We start from the raw sequence: 19,079 nt of genomic DNA, 5'->3' as shown, positions 1-19,079 counted from the left end.
ATTACTTGCTTACCCTGAAACACAATTCATACAGAAAAAGAGAAGATAAATGCTTAATTCTTTCCTTATAATTGCTTATTTACAGAGTATAAAGTTAGTGCCCCATTTTTCACCACTGGTATCCAGCAACTGGTGGTGGTGGCATATTTTTTACTGTAAGTCTGTTGTTATGAACCAAGGAGATTTCTATATTCAGTGAATTTCAACCAACTGTCTTCAATGTTCTGACACCTAAGCTCCCTCCTTTTGGCCAATGGGAACCCTTTATATTGGCGTCTGTGTCCTTCTTGGCTTAAACCACTTGTCTTTAAGAGTTTCCTTGCTTTCTGATGCAATAGAATGTCCCAGGCTTATCTTTTGTATTTTCCACCCAAGACTGGATGTAGCCATTCATCCACGACCCTGAGATCCTTTCAATCAGGATTGTTAACATTTCACTGATAAAGGTATAAAAAGATATATAATCTTAGATTCCATGGGCAGAAGCTTAAAGTAGTATCTTCTTTCTAGAAAACAAACCCTGTCTCTAATTGAGTGACCATAAGAAATTATTTAATTCCTCTATAGCTTTAACATGAAGTTAAAATAGGACATATCTCATAGTTTAATATAAAGATTAAACTCATTTATATAAAAATTTATATGTATAATGTATATAATTTATATAAATTTATTAAATTTATATATTTATATATAAAACATTAAAAGCAATGACTGACATATGGTAAGCACTTAATAAAAATCAAGTGTTATTTTTATTTTTATTAAGAGCTTTGAAAATAGTCTAACCTTTGACCCAATAAGTCTACATTTTTACTCAATCATAAGGAAAATAATAAACAATTAAAAATAAAAGCATGTTAACTGCAATATTTATAAATGTGAACAAAACTATAAACAATCTAATGTTCAACACTATAGAAATAGTTTATGAAGAAAAAGTGATAGCGAAAAATGCCCAAGACGTATGTCAAGTAATATCAATAAACCCACCAGCCAAAGATGACCATTTCTACTAGTCAAGTATGAATGCTCATTTCATTACACCCTAAACAGTTTTATTTTTATGTCTTTATTGAACATTTTGAACATATTAAACACTTAATAGAACAGTTTGATTTTTACATATTTACTAAATTAGCATGTGGTATTTATTTGCATTTCTGTTAATTTTTATTTCTAATTTGGGTAGCCATCCAATTATTGTTTCTATAATTATCTTTTGTCCATCTACAGAAGAAGAAAATTAACATTTTATGTAGAAAATATTTGCATAAGTTATTTAATAATCTCACAACAAAACTTGAGGGTAGGTAGCACAAAATCCAATAATCCAGCTGTAGAGACGGAGTCTCAGAGAGCAGTTTCCAGACTCTCAGCCTCACGTGGAAAGGCACTAGCTAGGTTATTAGATGGCCATCAGCTGTAATCAGATGGTCATCAGCTGTAACTCGTTGGCCATCAGCTGTAACCGGTTAGCCATTAGCTACTAATATAACTGTCGTGGCTATGGTGGCAAGGGTGTTGGCAGAGAAGTGGACGGCGGATTGCAGATCGTATGGCTCCTGCTCCCTGTGTCTCCAACCCAGCCGCCAGCGAGAATATAGTGGTATGACTCCCCTATCTATGGCTCTGTTGGTGTTCCTTTTCGACCTCACCATATTCCATGTCCACCTACCAAGAGCGGGACCAGAGACCCTTCTTGCATCTTGCCATTTAGAAATCTCAATTAATAGCAAATTAAAATTAATTCAGGAAACATTAATGATCTGGCATCTGTGGCTCATCAGTATCACAGGTGTGGGGACAGAGTCCCAGAGAGCAGTTTCCAGGCTCTCGGCCTCACGTGGAAAGGTGCTGGCTCAGGTAGTAGATGGCCATCAGCTGTGATCAGATGGCCATCAGCTGTAACCAATGAGCCATTAGCCACTAATATAATGGCCATGGCTATGCTACCAGGCGCAGAGTGCAGCTAGCCAGCGGGGTTGCTTGGTTGGTAGAGAAGAGGATGGCAGATTGTGGCTAGCAAGTGGATTGTGGATGGTGTTGATCCTACTTCCTGTGTCTCGCCTGGCCGCCAATGAGATTGGGGTGCAGGAAGACATCTCGTTGGGGTACTGGTGTGGATGTTTGCTTTTGTGTCTCGACCAGCCTGTATGGAGAACATAGTGGTATAAACCGCCTATCCCTGGCTCTTTGTTCCCTTTTTGGCCTCACCACATCCTGCGTTCTTATGCGGGGAGCAGGAGCTGAGTCCCTGCATGACAACAAGCAGCTGAGTTCTAGGACTGAATTTAAAAGAGCAAATGTATCAAGAATTAATTGGTTTGCATATAAACTACACTGAGTTTAGGGAGTTCATTAAGTAAAACTACAAAGAAGCAGTGCAGTGTTATGGTTAAGAGCACAGATTCTAGAGCCATGCTCTGGGTCCACATCCCAGCTCTTGTGCTTACTAATTACATAGCCTTGGCTAAGATACGTAACTTCTCTGTGTCTCAGGTTCCTTATCTGTAAAATGGAAATAATAATAACAGTATCTAGACTGATAGGATTGTTATGACAAGAAAAGGAGTGTGTGTATAGAATACATAGGAGGTGTGATCAAGAAATATAGTGAATGCTGCTGCCAATGCCATCCAGGTGATGTTAACTGTGTTTTTTGAACTTGATGGAATTGTGTGAGCTGAGTTAGTACCCAGGAACACTACGGTGAACTCTGAATATTATAAGGGCTTATTAGAGCATTTAAGAAATGATGTGTATAGAAAACGGCCTGAGAAATGGGCAAACGGTTTCATCCTCCATCATGACAACACTCCGAGTCACACATCACTTCAGGTACTGCAATTTCTGTCAAATAAAAACATTATAGTGTGTCCTTATCCACCTTATTCGCAGGACCTGGCACCGTGCAGCTTCTGGCTATTCCCCAAAGTCAAAATGACCATGAAAGGAAAATATTTTGAATCGATTTAGGACATTGAGGCAACCATGACCGCATAACTAAAGACACTCACGGAAGAAGACTTCCAGAACTGCTTCAGAAAGTGGCAAGAATGATGGAATAAGTGTGTTCAGCGCGAGGGGGAGTATTTTGAGGGGCGATTAATGGCAATGTGTCTTTTACTGTAATATATTTTTTAAATTTAAATATTCACCGTTTTATCACTTTGTATATACACAGTGATTAGAACACTGCCTAGCACATAGTGCTTGCTATGTGTTTACTACTGTTCCAAAAATGAGTTTATAAAATCAGTCCCTCCTTGTCTCTCTTACTTCATATAGCATAGCTTGCTATTAAAATATTGTATTGTGACTATTTCAAAATATATACACTTTAATTAGCCATGAACAATTTGGGTGATCAAGGTACAATTTTTTAAAAAGTGCTCCTGTTGATATGCCAGATATGACAGCTATGAAAAGGGGGGGAGGGGAGACAATCAATATAGATCACATATACCACAAGACCACAGCAGTGCTTCTCAAATTTGAGTATGAAACAAATCACCTGGTGATCTTGTTAAAATGGAGATTCTAATTCAGTATTTGGGGAAGGGCCTGAGTAGTGCCCAATACTAACAAGGATTCTACCATTTCTAACCATTTCTAACAAGTACCATTTCTAAGAGATACCCAGGTAGTTTAAGAACAGCATTATTAGAGCTCATAAATGAGCTCTAAGGGGTTCTGGAATGATATGCTATCGTATACAAAATTATCTGAAAATGTCTTATGTAGATTATTTTCTGAGGAAAGAAACTATAGTTCTTACCTTACTCTCGGGTGGGGGTGAGAGTATGGAAAGGGCAGGTAAAGAGTAAAAATTCACAGGAAAGGTGAGAAAGACACAAATCAATTCCACAACTAATTGGGGGAAAAAAACCTGTCTTTATAAAAAAGGAGAGTTATTTGTAAATAGACAAATATTTTATATTCGTCCAGGAGATAATTATAACTTAGAAGAACAAACAGAAGAATATTTAAATTCTAGAATAAAAACACAGGATATAAAATAAAGAGACTAAAATGATAAAGCTAAAATGTCTAATATTCACTTAATAGGCACTCTAAAAGTAGAGAACATACAGGATAAAAGACAGTTAAAACACACACGTGTTTTAGAAAAATGTCTTTAGCATATACATCTAGATATATTCAGATAAAATACCCACCAATACCAAACAATAAAATCTGAAGATATAGATATAAACACATACTGGTGAAAACTATTAATTCCAAAGATGAAAAGAAAATTATTATAAACTTCCAAAGGAACAAAGATATGAGAACCAAAATGAGAACTAAAGTTACAAGATGACATAAAGTAACATACACAGAATTCTGAACAGAAATATTGGAAACTGGAATTCTATACCCAGTCAAACCATTATTTAACTATGAAGGCAAGCTAAAGAAACATTTTCAGCTGTGTCCACTAAGAATACATACAACCAATATATACTTTTTACTGAGAGAGGGAAAGAGAGGTAGAGAGAGAAGAAACAATTGAAAAATATACTTTAGCAAAATAAAAAAAATCAATCTAATTAAAGACTTCCAGAAAAATAACACAGGACAAAGAAAACAGAAAGGGAGGGAGAGAACATTTAGCAAATAATCGTTGAGAATGGGGACAAATTTTAATGTAATTAATTTTGGGAAGTATTTTAATACATTCTTTAGCTTTACTATGTAAAATTTCAAATATGCACAAAATAGAACAGTATAGTAGATCCTCAGGTATCATCTTCCCATCCTCCCTGCTTCAACAGTAATAGCATACTTTAACAAATATTTTAAAGGTATTATACATAAAAGCAAAGTTGTTCACCCTTGCCACTTCTATTCAACTGTTTTGAAGGTCCTAGCCAGAGCAATTGGGGCAAGAAAAAAATAATGAAAGGTATCTGTATCTGAAAGGAAGAATTAAAACGTCTCTGTTTGCAGATGTAACATAATCTTAGAATTTTCTAAAATTCTAAGGAATCCACACAAGCAAAAAGACTCAGAGCTAATATACAGGCTCAGCAAGGTTGTAGAACAGTAAAAAAAATTGTATTCCTATACTCTAACAATGAAAATCTAAAAATCAAATTAAGAAAACAATTACATTTACAATAGCACACACACACACACAAGAATTTAACAAAAGAAATGGAAAACTTATACTCTGAAACTACAAAACATTGTTGAAAGAAATTAAAAAAGGTCTATATAACTGGAAAGTCATCATATACTGACGGATCAGAAGGACTAAAATTGGCAGGATAGCAATATTCCCCAAATTGATCTACAGACTCAATGTAATACCTACAAATCCCAATTGCTTTTTTCCTGAAATTTACAAACAAATCCTAAAATTCATTCAGAAATTCAAGGAATCCAGAATAGCAAAGGAACAAGTATGGAGGGTTCACATTTCTGATTCCAAAACTTACTACAAAGCTACAGTAATGAAGGCACAGGCAGTAGGACAGGCAGATAAGCATATGGATTGTAGACAGGCATACAGAACTGAGAGTACAGAAATAATCCCTTACATTTATAGTCCACTGCTTTTCAGCAAGAGTGCTGGGATGATTCAATAGGGAAATAGGGAAAGAATAATCATTTCATCAAACTGTGATGAGACAACTGGTTACCCACATGCAAAAAAAAGAAATTTTGACCACCTACCTCATACTGTATGCAACAATTAACTTAAAATGTACTAGACTTAAATATAAGCGCATAAACTGTAAAACTCTCAGAAGAAAACATAAGAATTAATTTTCATGACCTTGAATTAGGAAATGGATTCTATAGACATGACACTAAAACACATGCAACAAAAGAAAATAAGAGGTAAAACAGACTATCTCAAATAAAAAAAACACTTATGCTTCAAAGGACACCATTAAGAAAGTGAAAAGTCGAACTACAGAATGGGAAAAAATATTTGTGAATCATATATCTATCTGATAAAGGGTTAATATGCACAATATGTAAAGAACTTTTACAAGTCAACAAGCAAAGGATAAATAATCCAAACACTTAAAAAATGAAACACTTAAAAAATGAATGCAAAGAATGTGACTAGACATTTCTCCAAAGCACATACACAGATGGCCAATAAACACATGAAAAGGAGCTCAACCCTCAAATATTTGTTAGGGAAATGCAAATCAAAATCACAAGGAGATACCACTTCGCATGTGCTACAACATGCATGAACCATGAAAACACTGTGTTAGGTGAAAGAAGCCAGACACAAAAGATCACATATTGTATGATTCCATCTATATAAAATGTGCAGAATAAGCAAGTCCTTAATGACACAAAGTTGATTAGTGTTTTCCAGGGGCTAGAGGAAAGGAAAAATGGATAGTGGTTGTTAATAGGTACAGGGTTTCCTTTTTGGTTGATGAAAATATTCTGATATTAGACAGATACTGGTGATGGTTGCATGACTGTGTGAATATACTAAAAACAACTGAACTGTACACTTAAAAAGGTTGAACTTCGTGGTATAAAATTGTTATTTAAAAAATGAAGAATAACACACTATGACCAGTGGTTTATTGCCAAAATAAAACGTTAAACATTCAAAAATTAATCAGTGTAATTCACTATACTAACATTCTAAAAAGAAAAATTACATAATATAGATTCAGAAAAGCATTTTTCAAAATACAACATCCATTCACGATAAAAACTCTCAGCACACCAGCAATAGAGAGGAATCTCCTCAACTTGATAAAGACTATCTACAAATGTATTTAATAGTAGAAACTAATGCACTTTTTAAAAAGTTAAAACGCTAATGTACTTAATAGTAGAAACAGTTTCTACCGTTAGCTTGATGAGAAACAAGACAAGCACTCTCACCACTTGTAGTGCATATATACTAAAAGTGTTAGCCAATGCAATAAAGCAAGAAAAAGACATAAAAGGCATACAGTTTGGAAAGACAAAATTAAACCTATCAACATTCACAGATGAAATAATTAAGTAGAAAATTCCAGAAAAACATACACGAATACTCCTAGAACTAATAAGGAGGTTTATTTAGGTTGCAAGACACAAGATCAACACACAAAAGTCAATCACATTTCATATATATAAGAAAAGAACAATTGGAAACCAAAATTTAAAACTACCATTTTCAATAGCTCCCCCAAAATGAAACACATGTAAGTATAAATGAAATACATGTAAATCTAACAAAACATACAACATCTGTATGCTGAAAACAACAAAACACTAATGAAAGAAATCAAAGACCTAAATGAATAGAGAGATCTTGCATTCATGGATTAGAAAACTCAACACAGTGATGTATATTTAACACAACTCCTATCAAAACCTGAGCAGGATATTTTGCAGATAAAACAAGCTGATTCTAAAATTTATGGAAGAGACAAAGGAATTAGAGTAGTTAAGACAATTTGGAAAATGAATAAAGTTGGAGGAATCACACTATCGTATTTAAGGTTTAGTATCAAAGCTACAGTAATCAAGACAGTGTGGTAATGGTAAAGTAATACATACAGATCAATGCAACAGAATAGAATACAGAAAAAGATCCATGCAAATATGACCACCTGATGTTTCTTTTGACAAAGGGCAAAAGAAGCTCAGTGGAGAAAGGATAGTCTTTTCAACAAATGCTGTTGGAACTGGTTATTCAGATGCAAAACTAGAGCTTCCTCCTAAACTGTACATCTTATTAAAAAACAAAACAAAACCTCAAATGGATATCTAACTGTATAACATAAAAGTAAAACTTAAGGAAAACCAACTTTGTGATCTGGGGTTATGTGAAAACTTTTTAGAAATGACACCAAAAACACAATTCATAAAAGAAGAAATTGACAAACTGAATTTCACCCATTTAAAAACTTGCTTTCCAATGACACTGTCAAGAGTATAAAACACAATCTGCAGAATTGAAGAGGGAAATAAACCTGCAAATTAATGTTCATAGTAGCTTTATAACAGCCGCAAACTGAAAACAACTCAAAGGCCCTTTACTGAGGTGAACTGACAAACAGCTGTACGTCCATACAATGGCCATAATGATCAACAATGATAAACTATTGATCCATGTAATAACATGGACGATTTCAAAGACATTAGGCAGAGTACAAAAAGTCAGTCTCCAAATGTTACATATTGTGAAATTCCATTTATATGACATCCACAAAAAGACAAAACACTAGTGATGAAAAATAGATGAGTGTTTATCAGGGATTATGGGTGGGGAGAGGGTGTGACTATAATGGAATAGCAGAAGGGAGTTCTTTCAGGTAATGTATCTGATTTTGGTGGTAGCTACACAAATCTGTACATGTGCTAACATTCACAGAACTGTATACCAAAGGAAAAGAGTCAGTTTTAGTGTATGATAATTAAAAAAATAAAAAACTATCAACCACCATAAAAACTAGAAAAACAAAATACCCCCCCCCAAAAAAATTAAGTTAAAAGAATGTTAATAAAATAGAAAAGAAGGAAATCAGTAAACATAAAACCAAGGCTGATTTCTTAGAGAAAACCTAAAATAGAGAAACCTGTGATAAGTGTGTTCAAGAAAAGAACAACAGAGAGACAGGTATTAGGAATGACAATAGTGATATAATCACAGATGTAGAAAATATGTCTGAGAGATTTCTTATAACCTTAAGGCAAATATGGAAATACAGATATAAATGACAATATTCTAGGAAAAATAACTTAGTATATTAGCAAAGTTGGCTCAAAGAGGTAGAAATTGAAAAGATATATAGAGTTATTCCCCCCAAAGCACCATTCCCTTATAGTTTTAGGATAGAATTCTAACAAACCTTTAAGAAACATAACTTTAGTTATTTTAATACTTTTTTGTAGCTAGCCCTCTACTTATGTCAGGGAATAAAAGAACAAATAAGTAAAATAACACATAAAATAAAAAGCAGGGAAAAATCACGTATTGTAATTTGAATTCTCACACACCCACATACATCAATCAAAACAGTGAGTCCCTTTTGTAATGCACTGGAGAGAAATAGGAGCAGAATCCTATTCAGATTTAACTTACATAATTTTATCTATTCTCACTCATATTTTTCATACGGCCTCTAAATACAACCATTTTATCGGGTGCTAAAAAAAATTTCTGTACCAATGTTAGAGAGAAAACTGGGTGTTTGCACATAACGAAACTATGCTATTCAGCATTAAATATACAAAACACGCATATTGTACTTGAAGATGATTTAAGGGATTTTTAAAAGATTTATATTAACCTTACTCATTGACATTAGAAACTAAACCCTGAATAGTGACTCCACGCCAGTAGCACCAATAGTAGGGTTCCCCTTCATCTCCCACCCTTTGTATCAGGGCAAATACTCTTATGTACAGGTAATCATGTTAGGGACACTGCTAAGTAGGTCATGGTTTAGGTTGTACTCGGGCCACATTGTGGTTAACTCTTGTGGTTGTTACCTTTTAAGCAAATAAGTTTGGCCTTAAAATGTCATCCCCAGCAGACTAGAAATACCCAATTGATAGAGTACAACAGTCCTACCCTTTGACTTGAGCTCAGGGTTCCTTTAGCATCTCCATTTTACCCCCACCCCAGATCAATCCTTCAGACTCCATTTTTCATGGGACCAATCCATCTCCATTACGTTATCCTATTAGTTTATTTGGTCATAAGGCACATTCATAAGAAGGGATCTACTTATAGGCTCACCTCCATAATCTTCCTTAGTGAAACAAAGGTTAACCACACTAGAATAACATTTCTCCTGCCAGCACAACAAAGCTGTTCATTTTTGATTTCCTATCATAGTACTTGTACAGTTCACAAACACTCTTCTTTCTTAATCTTAAAAGGCAAAACAATCACAACTGGCACACTAGTATCTTCTATACTGTTCCTAACCACACAAATCAACAAAGAAAGGTTATAAGTGTATCTGAAATAATGGATTAACAGCTATGAAAATCAGGCAGGTGGAGAGGGGAGGTTAGTTTACAAGACAGGGAGAGAAAGAAAAGGAGTGGAGGGAGAGAGAAAGCTATAGACTGATCTCATAAATAAGAACACAAAGTCTAAAAAAAAATTAGTAAATGTACTCCAGAAGATTAAAAGATAATATATCATTACCAGCTTGTTATAGCCTATTCCATAAATGCAAAAAATAGTTCAACATTAGCAATCACACGAATGTAATTTACTCTACTCATGGATAAATGAATTAATTTATTCAACCAGTACTATTTGGCATTATGTGAGGTATGTTTCACTCACATAACTCTGGTGCTGCTCATAAACACCTTATGATCATTTTTGGAAATGAAAAAACTTATGTGACAAAATTAAATACCTATTCTCAAAAACCTATTAACATAGGAATATAAAAAATATTTCCAATCTGATTAAGAATACCATAAAGTTATAGCAAATATCACACTTAAAATTTAAATTAAAAAAAGGAGATATGAAACTATTAAAGACTTAACAGATATCAACAATTGCAGTGTATGCATCTTATTTGGACCTTAATCCAAACAATTTCTAAAAATTCATGTTTATATGACAACCAGGGCAATATGTACATGGCTGGATAGTCGACGATAATTAGGAATTGTTAATTTTTTAAGTGTAATAATGGTATTTGGCTTAAGCTTTTGTTTTTTTTTAAAGGTCTCACATTTTAGAGATACATACTGAAATATGAACAGATTAGATGTCTGGGATTTGCTTCAAAATCATTTGTGTTTAGAGAGGGAATGGAAGTCTAGATAAAACAAGACTGGTCATATAACGATCATTTGTTGGAGCTGGATGTTGGGTTTATCAGGTGAATTACACTAGTTTCTTAACTTTTGAGTACGTTTGAAATTTTCCAAAGTACAAAGTTTTAAAAAATGTTTTTAATTATCAAACACAAAGAAAAATATCATAGAACAAAAACTAAAAGCAAAACACTAGAGAGAATCTAAATTATCGGAAAACCTTTTATGGATGTTATTGAACATTGATCTTTTTTAAAAAAGTTTTAACACTTTATTACAATTCCATGAGTTATCACCAAAATAAAACCAACCAAACAAAAAAACTGTATCTGTGTAAACTAGAAATAGAATACAACCAGCAGCTGAAAAGCTACCCTAGTACCTCTCTCAATTACTACCCTTCCTATAGGTAACTATTCTCCTGCATTTTAACTTCTTAGATTGTAAATATACAGTACCTATAATTTAGTGAATGACTTTTTTTGATCAACATGTGAAATTCATCCATGTTACCTATACCAGTAGTTTGGTTTTTTCCATTATCGTGCAGCAAGTTATTCTCAAAATATGGTCAGTAGACTCCTGGGAATCCCCAAGACCCTTCCGAAGTTTAACAGAATACAGAAAGTTTACTGATAAATGCTTTCAGTGACAAGAGGCAAGAAAGGTAAAAACTAGCCAGGTAGATCATGAAGGGCCTAGTGAGTTATGCTTGTATTTTAAGAACAGGGACTACTGTTGGGTTTAAAGTCACTCACTCTGGCTACTGCTATGTGTGATGTAACTAAATCAGGACAAGACTAGAGTCAAGACTAGGTAGGGGCTGTAACAATAATGTGGACAAAAAATAATGGGCCTATACACTAAGAGAACCGCAGTAGAGAGATGTGAACCCTAGGCAAAAGCACTGCTCTCCAAGCTTCAATTTCTTCTAATAATAACACCTACCTTACAGAGTTATTCTGAGGATTTAAATAAGGCATTTTCTTATAAAGGAGTTCTGTATTCTAACTCTTGGTAAAAGATTTTAGTATCCCTGGAACAGGCAATTATTATTTCAAGAAACTGAATTGTTTCAGAATATACCAGATACAAAGATTCATCTTTTCTGCAACTTACTAACTTAAAACCTAAAAGATACTTTAATAATCAATGAAAATAAATCAGATAATAAAGTGTTTACCCTTTCCTTATATTTGAAAGGCAAATTCTAACTACTAAACATCTTATAGTGCTCCATTTAATCTCAATATTAAAAGATGAGCACCACTTCCCATTTCTCTAAAAACTGAAATGTAAGTGCATTAAAGGTAGGTATCAAATTACTCTCACTCAATGGTAAGAACATGAGTGTAAAACAATTGCACTTCTTCACCAAACAAAGCAGGACAGTGAGTTATCAAATATTTAAGCGAATATTAGGGAGACCATTTCATGCATGGTGTAGATGCTTGACCACTGCAGTGCACATCTGAAGCTGAATAATACTATATGTCAACTATAATTTAATACATATATAGTCACGGGAGATGGAGTATAGCATAGGGAATAGAATCAATAGAATTATAATAGATATACACGATGTCAGAGGGGCAATAGATTGGGGGAGGGGTTTATTTTGTGAAGGGTAAAATGTCTTTAACTATTGCATTGTTTTGTACACCTGAAACTAATAAAAAATATTTAAGCGAAAACTAGAAAACTGTTCTGTCAGCTTAATTTATTTTGAAGTATTCTAAAGTTATACTTTCTGTAAAGTAAACAACACAAACCAGGGAGGAAAAAAAGGCAACTTTATTTTTACAAAATTTCTACAATTCTCTAATCTACCAATGCATTCTTGACTCTTCTAAGACATAAAGCAATCTTTAATGGATCACTTAGAAGTATAAGGCATTGAACTTGGGCAAAAAGTCCTTAAAATCTACTTTTTATCCCATCCTTTGCTTTCTGCCGGAAACACTCTTAAAACACTGTAGAAAGTTATGTTCTATACCTACTTCACTGACAAAAATGACAGTCTTTAGAACTGAGTTCTCCACAGACTGCCTCTCACCTTGTAACTTAAATCCTCACCCTTCCTGTCATGTGTTGCACAACTACTCTTCACAGTATCCCTTCTTGCATTGAGTGTCCTTAGCCTTCTCTTTTCTAGATGAAATAAAGGAAACTTACCTTCCTAAACACCTGACATGTTCTACTGAATTGTGGAAACAGAAATCACTCTCAATCTCTCATCCTTTCTCTTCACTCTCATCTGAGGACCTCACGTCATATTACTTTGAGAAATCTCCGTCTTCCCACCCCCAAACCTACAGATCTAAGTACACTTGCACCAGTATTTTCCTCCTTCCCTCTTGTGACAACAGAGGAAGTACCCCTTTCTTCCCTATCAAAAGGGCAATCCATACTCATCTATCTCCACTATCACTACCTTGGTCCAAGCTCCTGTCTCTCACCTGGATTACAGCCAAAACCTAATCATTCCATCTCTACTCTTCCCTACTTCACAACAATCCCCCACAGTGGTAAAAGTGACAACGGTTTTTAAAATATAAGTCACACTGTGTCACTTAAATCTATTTAATTTAATAATTACATTTAAAATAAACCCAAACTCTTTGCGATAGTTTTCAAAGCCCTGAGTTCCTTCCTAAGATTCCTACTTTACCTTGTCACTCTCCCTATGACCACTGTGCTCCAGCTATCGTGTTTCCCCGAAAATAAGACCTAACTGGACAATCAGCTCTAATGTGTCTTTGGAGCAAAAATTAATGTAAGACCCAGTATTATTTTACTATAACATAAGACAGGATCTAATATGATATGAAATGATATATGATATGATATAATACCGGGTCTTATTTTAATTTTTGCTCCAAAAGATGCATTAGAGCTGATTGTCTGGCTAGGTCTTATTTTCGGGGTACACTGACTTTATTCATTTAGCTGCAACACACCAGCTTTTCCACATCAGCTCTCTCTGATTCTGGGCTTTTCACACATTGCTCCCATGTACAAGGCTCTCTTATCCCAATCATAACATGGTTAGCTATCCTTTCAATCTTAGAAAAGTCTCCTTGACAAATAAACCTTCCAGTAATTACCCTGTACCTGTTACTATCTCTGCCCCTTGTTTGTTTCTGTTAGAGTGCTTATTACAACATATTCACGAGACTGTAAGCCTTATGAGGGCAGAAACTATGTCCATCAGGTAGCTGTGCCTTACACAGTGCCTGACATAAGCAAATGATCAACGAATATTTGCTACATGAATGAGTGAAGAGACAGAAAGGATTAAATTGCAATCTTGGCTCTACGACTTCTTAGTGGTTTGATCTTAGATAAGTCACAAATTCTCTGAGCTTCAATTTTCTCTTCTATATAGAAGGGATAAATACCTTATATAGGATTGTTAAATGCGACCAAATGAAGATTAACTGGCAATGAACAGAGACCAAGCACAGCATCTGTAACTTAACGCTATACATAAACTTAATAAATGTTGGTTTCCTTTCCATCTTTCTATTATAGCTTAGACAGTGAGAATTCCCTACGCTAATTTTGTATTGAAATTAAAAATATATATCTATAGATCTCTAGATAGATCTATCTTTATACACATTTGTTGTTGGCAGCTACTTTGAAAGACTGATGACACGCATCTGAACAGATAAATTGGTATCCTGCATTATATTTGCAGGATCCAGTCCTCTACCTGAGAAAACAGAAGTAGTGTATATCTATTATTCACCCCTCCCAAAAACCATGGGGGGAGGGTGAGGAGAAAAAGAGGAGAAATAGGAGGGAAAGGTGACCTTAGAAATTGGAGATCATTAACTCAACTTCAGTTCCTAAGTTTAGAACAACCTTCATTTACCTATAAAAATTTGCTGCAAATACAGGATTAAATACTCATTCTAAAATTCTGAAATAAAAACATTTTCTATTTGCCTAAATATATATAAATCTCATCTACATTAAATGCGTTTACCCCCTTTTTTACCTTTCAATCTTTAAATTGTAATATCATTCATAAAAGGAAAAAAAAACATAAAACCCAATCACAAAAAAACACCTCAGATCAAAAACACAAAAAGATCTCATTGTTCCCTTAATTTTTCGATAAGCTTTAAATTTTCTAACCACAAAATTCAGTCTTTCCTTTCTAAACATTTTCTTTAACTGCCGTTCACTTTTCAGCCTGACATCACTTTTAAGTTTTCTTGAAAGATTTTACTTTCTAGGAACCTTCTAAATCATTTATCATACATCATTCAAATCTCCTCCATACTCTTCCTGGGACATAGTTATTACTCTGAAAAGGGTCATTTTATACTTTCTACATGAAAACCATCTACAAGTTTGTGGAATGTGCTGCCTACCTTCATATTCTCCCTAGGATATGGATGTAATTTAGATTCTAAACCCAAGGAAGAGTTTATGTTAAGCAATTAATTCAATTTTACTCAACATATTTTATGTAATCAAGCTTGACTTTTTTAGAAGTAATTGGAATCTGGTTTAATTTTTTTCTCATGTTCTAGTTATTTCTACTACCTTTCTAAAATTGGAATTTCTAGTCTATCCTTAAACTGAAAATTTACAAAATGCTACTGAATGTTCCATAAAATTCATCGGAAAAGACGTACCAATTAGATATAAAATGCAAGAATAAGAAGAATTTTAGGCTACCATAAGATCTAGAATAATGCTGTGTATGGCAAAGACATTTAACTATAAAAAGCTGGAAACCAGTTTAAGGAAGAATTTATCACAGGTCAGTCAGTATACGGCAGGAAGAGTTCTCCCTGCTACCAAATGCTCTGGAAGCAATTAACCAAAAACTAACCATCTGCAAATATTCAAGGCTATTGTAAAATGATATACAACTATAACAAACATTTTAAATTACATTTTAAGACTTCATCTAGGGCAGTATTTTTCAAACTAAGAATAGTAATCTATTAGTGGATCCAAAAATAATTTTATGAGCTCAAACCAGCAAGCTTTCGAAGACAGAGTAAGATAAGGGAGGATAAATAAAAAGACTGGGAAAAATTAAGAGTGCATCACAGGTAGTAACAGTAAGTATTATTTCATAAACTTTATTTTGTTCTGTAGATTGGGAGTAATATAACATGTACTTTAAGGGTGGGTTTAAGTAAAAAACAAACATTAGAAAACACTGATCTGGGAGACAAACAGAAGGAAAAGGATAAAGCAATGGAGCTATTACAATTACTAAATTATGGCTTGAGAAATGAGTCAGACTAAAGCTTGTATTGACTAGGAGACAGTTTTGGAAACCTTCATTTATAAAAGCCAGACATCCTATGCGAATTGTGAAGAAGCACCTTCTCCTCTTACAGTACCTAAAACAATGCCCAGCAACGTTCAGTTGCCCCCACTAGTGTTATTAGTCCTCAAACTTCCAAAACAACCTTTACTTTCTATTAACTCTCAAGAACATTCAAAGCAGTTTACGGTAACAGCAGTTTAAGATAATTATAGGTCCTTGAACAACTACTTCTAGAAAACACACACTGTATTCCGTATCACAGTTTAGAGTTTCAAATAAGGCTTTGGTATTCAGAAAAGTAACTTGGAGTGTAATAGTCACGTTATTCCACTAAAATGGTAACATATGAAAGTCACAGTCCACTAAAATGGCTAGATGTAGAGAATAATCATCAAAACAAAGGTGTTTTTTTAAAACAAAGATATATGAAATGTTTCAAAAATTCAAGGCACAACTTGGAGCCATTTAACACTGCAGTTAATGGATTAGAGTCACTCTGAAGAGTTAGTATTGGAACTGCCTAACTATCGGCCAATCAACCTGTTTTTCTTCATTGTGTGTTAAGAGTTACTCTGAACACTTGTTCTTTTTTTTTTTAACAGAGCTTTCTAATTATTTTTGAAGCCACTCAAAAAAAACAACAACAACAAAAAAACCACAACCAAAAAACACCACTACTTGATCTATAAGGGACAGTTTCATAAATTACAACTAATATTTATTTTAAAAGTCTCAGGGTAATGGGTATTTGGGGAGATGAATCCACTAGCATCACAGCTAATGCCTATTCAAGTTAAACAAACCACACTGTTGTTATGGAAGCACCCCTCCATACTATTGTTATAGCTTTTTTTTTCCTATATATAAATACACATGGTTGCAGAGACAGAAGAGAACAAAAACTGCAGCTATAAAGAAAATTTTCCCCAGTTGTGGAATGAAGGGTTCCTTCAATCTCTGCGCACACATTTTAAGGTTCTGCCTGGCTCACCACCTCCTTTTTTTTTTGCTGTGGCTTGAGACATCAACCCTTGGCATAATCACTTGCTAGTTTTATTATAATTTGGTCCCACATTGTTAGAAAAATAAGTTTCAGTCTTTGCCTACTAACAATTCCCCACTAAACGCAAATTCCCAAAACAAATCTTTGACAATCACCTACCAGGAAGTCGGTTCGTGTACAGGTACAAAAGAATGCACCAAGGCAAATTATGGGGTTCACAACCTCTTATTTCTAGAGGCAAAAAGACTTTTAGTTCAAACACTAATGACATAGGTTTTAATGAGAGAAGAGCAAAAGAACTTGTTTATTCATCCATCCTGATCAGACATCACTAAAAATCAATTCTGATTATAGAAGACAAAGCTGAACACTCTTCATCACCCTAAATTAAAGATGCCTCTCACTTTCTTCTCTCTCCTGAGCCATCACACCAAACCTAGAGCAGAAGGATATACACCTTCAGGCGAGAAGAAACAACATAATAGCTTATTGACCTCTGCTGTAGACCCAAACCCACAAGATCACAGCCACTTGATGCCACTAACAATCAGAAGTCAGGGGCCGGATTTCCTGGTCACATCATTGGCAAGTGCCATATTAAATGTGGACCAAACCTCTACTCTCAATGCCAAACAAACAAGAATAATAATAATAATAATCAGGTCAGGGAGCAATACCTTCTGAACCACACTGAAAAACTAGTTCTTGGCTGTCATTAAATTTCAACTAAAGTTCATTAAATTCTTAAGGGTAACTTTCCAGGTTTTAAAAGTTACCGTCAGATTTAATTCCACAGATAAATGCTTTCAAAAGAGTTAATACTTGCTCACGAATTACATGTTGACTGAACTCCATCACCACCACCATTAGTGGAATTAGTGTGTCAAACGACTTAGACTTTTTACACTGTAAAATTTAACCACGGAATGGTAATTTCTAATTATTTTCTTCTGAAAAAAATCAAAACACCACTCCAAAAAGTCAAGGTTAACTGTGTTCTCTGAAACACCACCAATATGTTTAATTGATAAACTAAGAACGGTGAAGTCAAAAGTGGAACTCAAGTCTCTCAAAAAATGAATGTCCTTTCCAATTAATTCCTTAGCTCTTGTTCGGACCCCAATGTATTTATTAAAAGCTTAGTTATCTCAAATAATCTTCAGTCTTCTCTTAACCTCAAAGGAATATAAATAACGCAATCCACAGACTGGAATAAAGCAACAGTGACAACATCAGCGGACAATGATGGATGAAATGACAAATGAACTGGAAGTCAGGGCAGACATGTATGCCCTAAGAGGGAGAAACTGAGGTGGGGCTGGAAACTATGTTCTGGCCTTCTCCCGCGTGTTGCTCCTGGGGAAGGAACAGGATCCTGCACGCCCAGGATCAACAGAGCCTCGGCAGAGACGGGAAGAAAGCAGCGGGCTGCTTTTTCAAGGAGTGGGGAGGATGGGGGTGGGGAGGCCTGATGCAGTGGGAATTTCACTGGGGAGAGAACTTCCTAACCTCGAGAGAGGGTCGGGGGTTGGCAGGACCGTCCCGGCAGCGGCGGGGACGACTTCCCCTTCTTTCTCACACAGTCATACATTCTTGTGTGTGGCTTGTGCGAGGGGCCCTCGAGCCCAGGTCGGGAAGTCCGCCCGCCACCCCCTTGCTCCACCGGGGATCCCCCACCGGCCGGGACACCCAAGACCCTCTTCGACACCCCGAGGGGCTGGAGGTGGGTGAGCGGACGAAAGCATCTCCGTGCAGGGCCACCCCCTCCGCCGCGTCTACCCCTTGCCGGGTCTTTGTCCCGCCAGCGTCCAGGGTCTCTCTCCGGTTCTCCCGGGGAATCCCGGTCCTGGAGGCCTCGGTCCCCAGGGTCGCCCCAGCTTTGTTGGGTCGGCGGGGCGCGGGGACGCAGACACTTACCGTACACCTCGGCGAGAAAAAGCAAAACCAACGCAGACCTCCACCGCGGAGACTCTTTTGTGCTCCAGCGGCGGGCCATAA

General features: G+C 35.5%; 1 protein-coding gene across 3 annotated transcripts in view; it reads right to left on the bottom strand.

The window, feature by feature from the left end:
* The window catches only part of LRP12 (LDL receptor related protein 12), a gene marked incomplete at its 5' end in the record, with an annotated part of 70,978 nt that extends 51,901 nt beyond the window's left edge, over positions 1 to 19,077 (bottom strand). For all 3 annotated transcript variants that reach the window (XM_081070203.1, XM_081070204.1, XM_081070205.1), the window contains one exon: positions 18,999 to 19,077. In XM_081070203.1, the coding sequence (XP_080926329.1) occupies positions 18,999 to 19,077 (79 nt within the window). The remainder of the gene's footprint in view (positions 1 to 18,998) is intronic.
* Positions 19,078 to 19,079: the final 2 nt, after the last annotated feature.

The sequence above is a fragment of the Rhinolophus hipposideros genome (assembly GCF_964194185.1).
Source record: "Rhinolophus hipposideros genome assembly, chromosome: 13".
Lineage (NCBI taxonomy): Eukaryota > Metazoa > Chordata > Mammalia > Chiroptera > Rhinolophidae > Rhinolophus > Rhinolophus hipposideros.
This window is presented reverse-complemented; position numbering and strand designations above follow the sequence as displayed.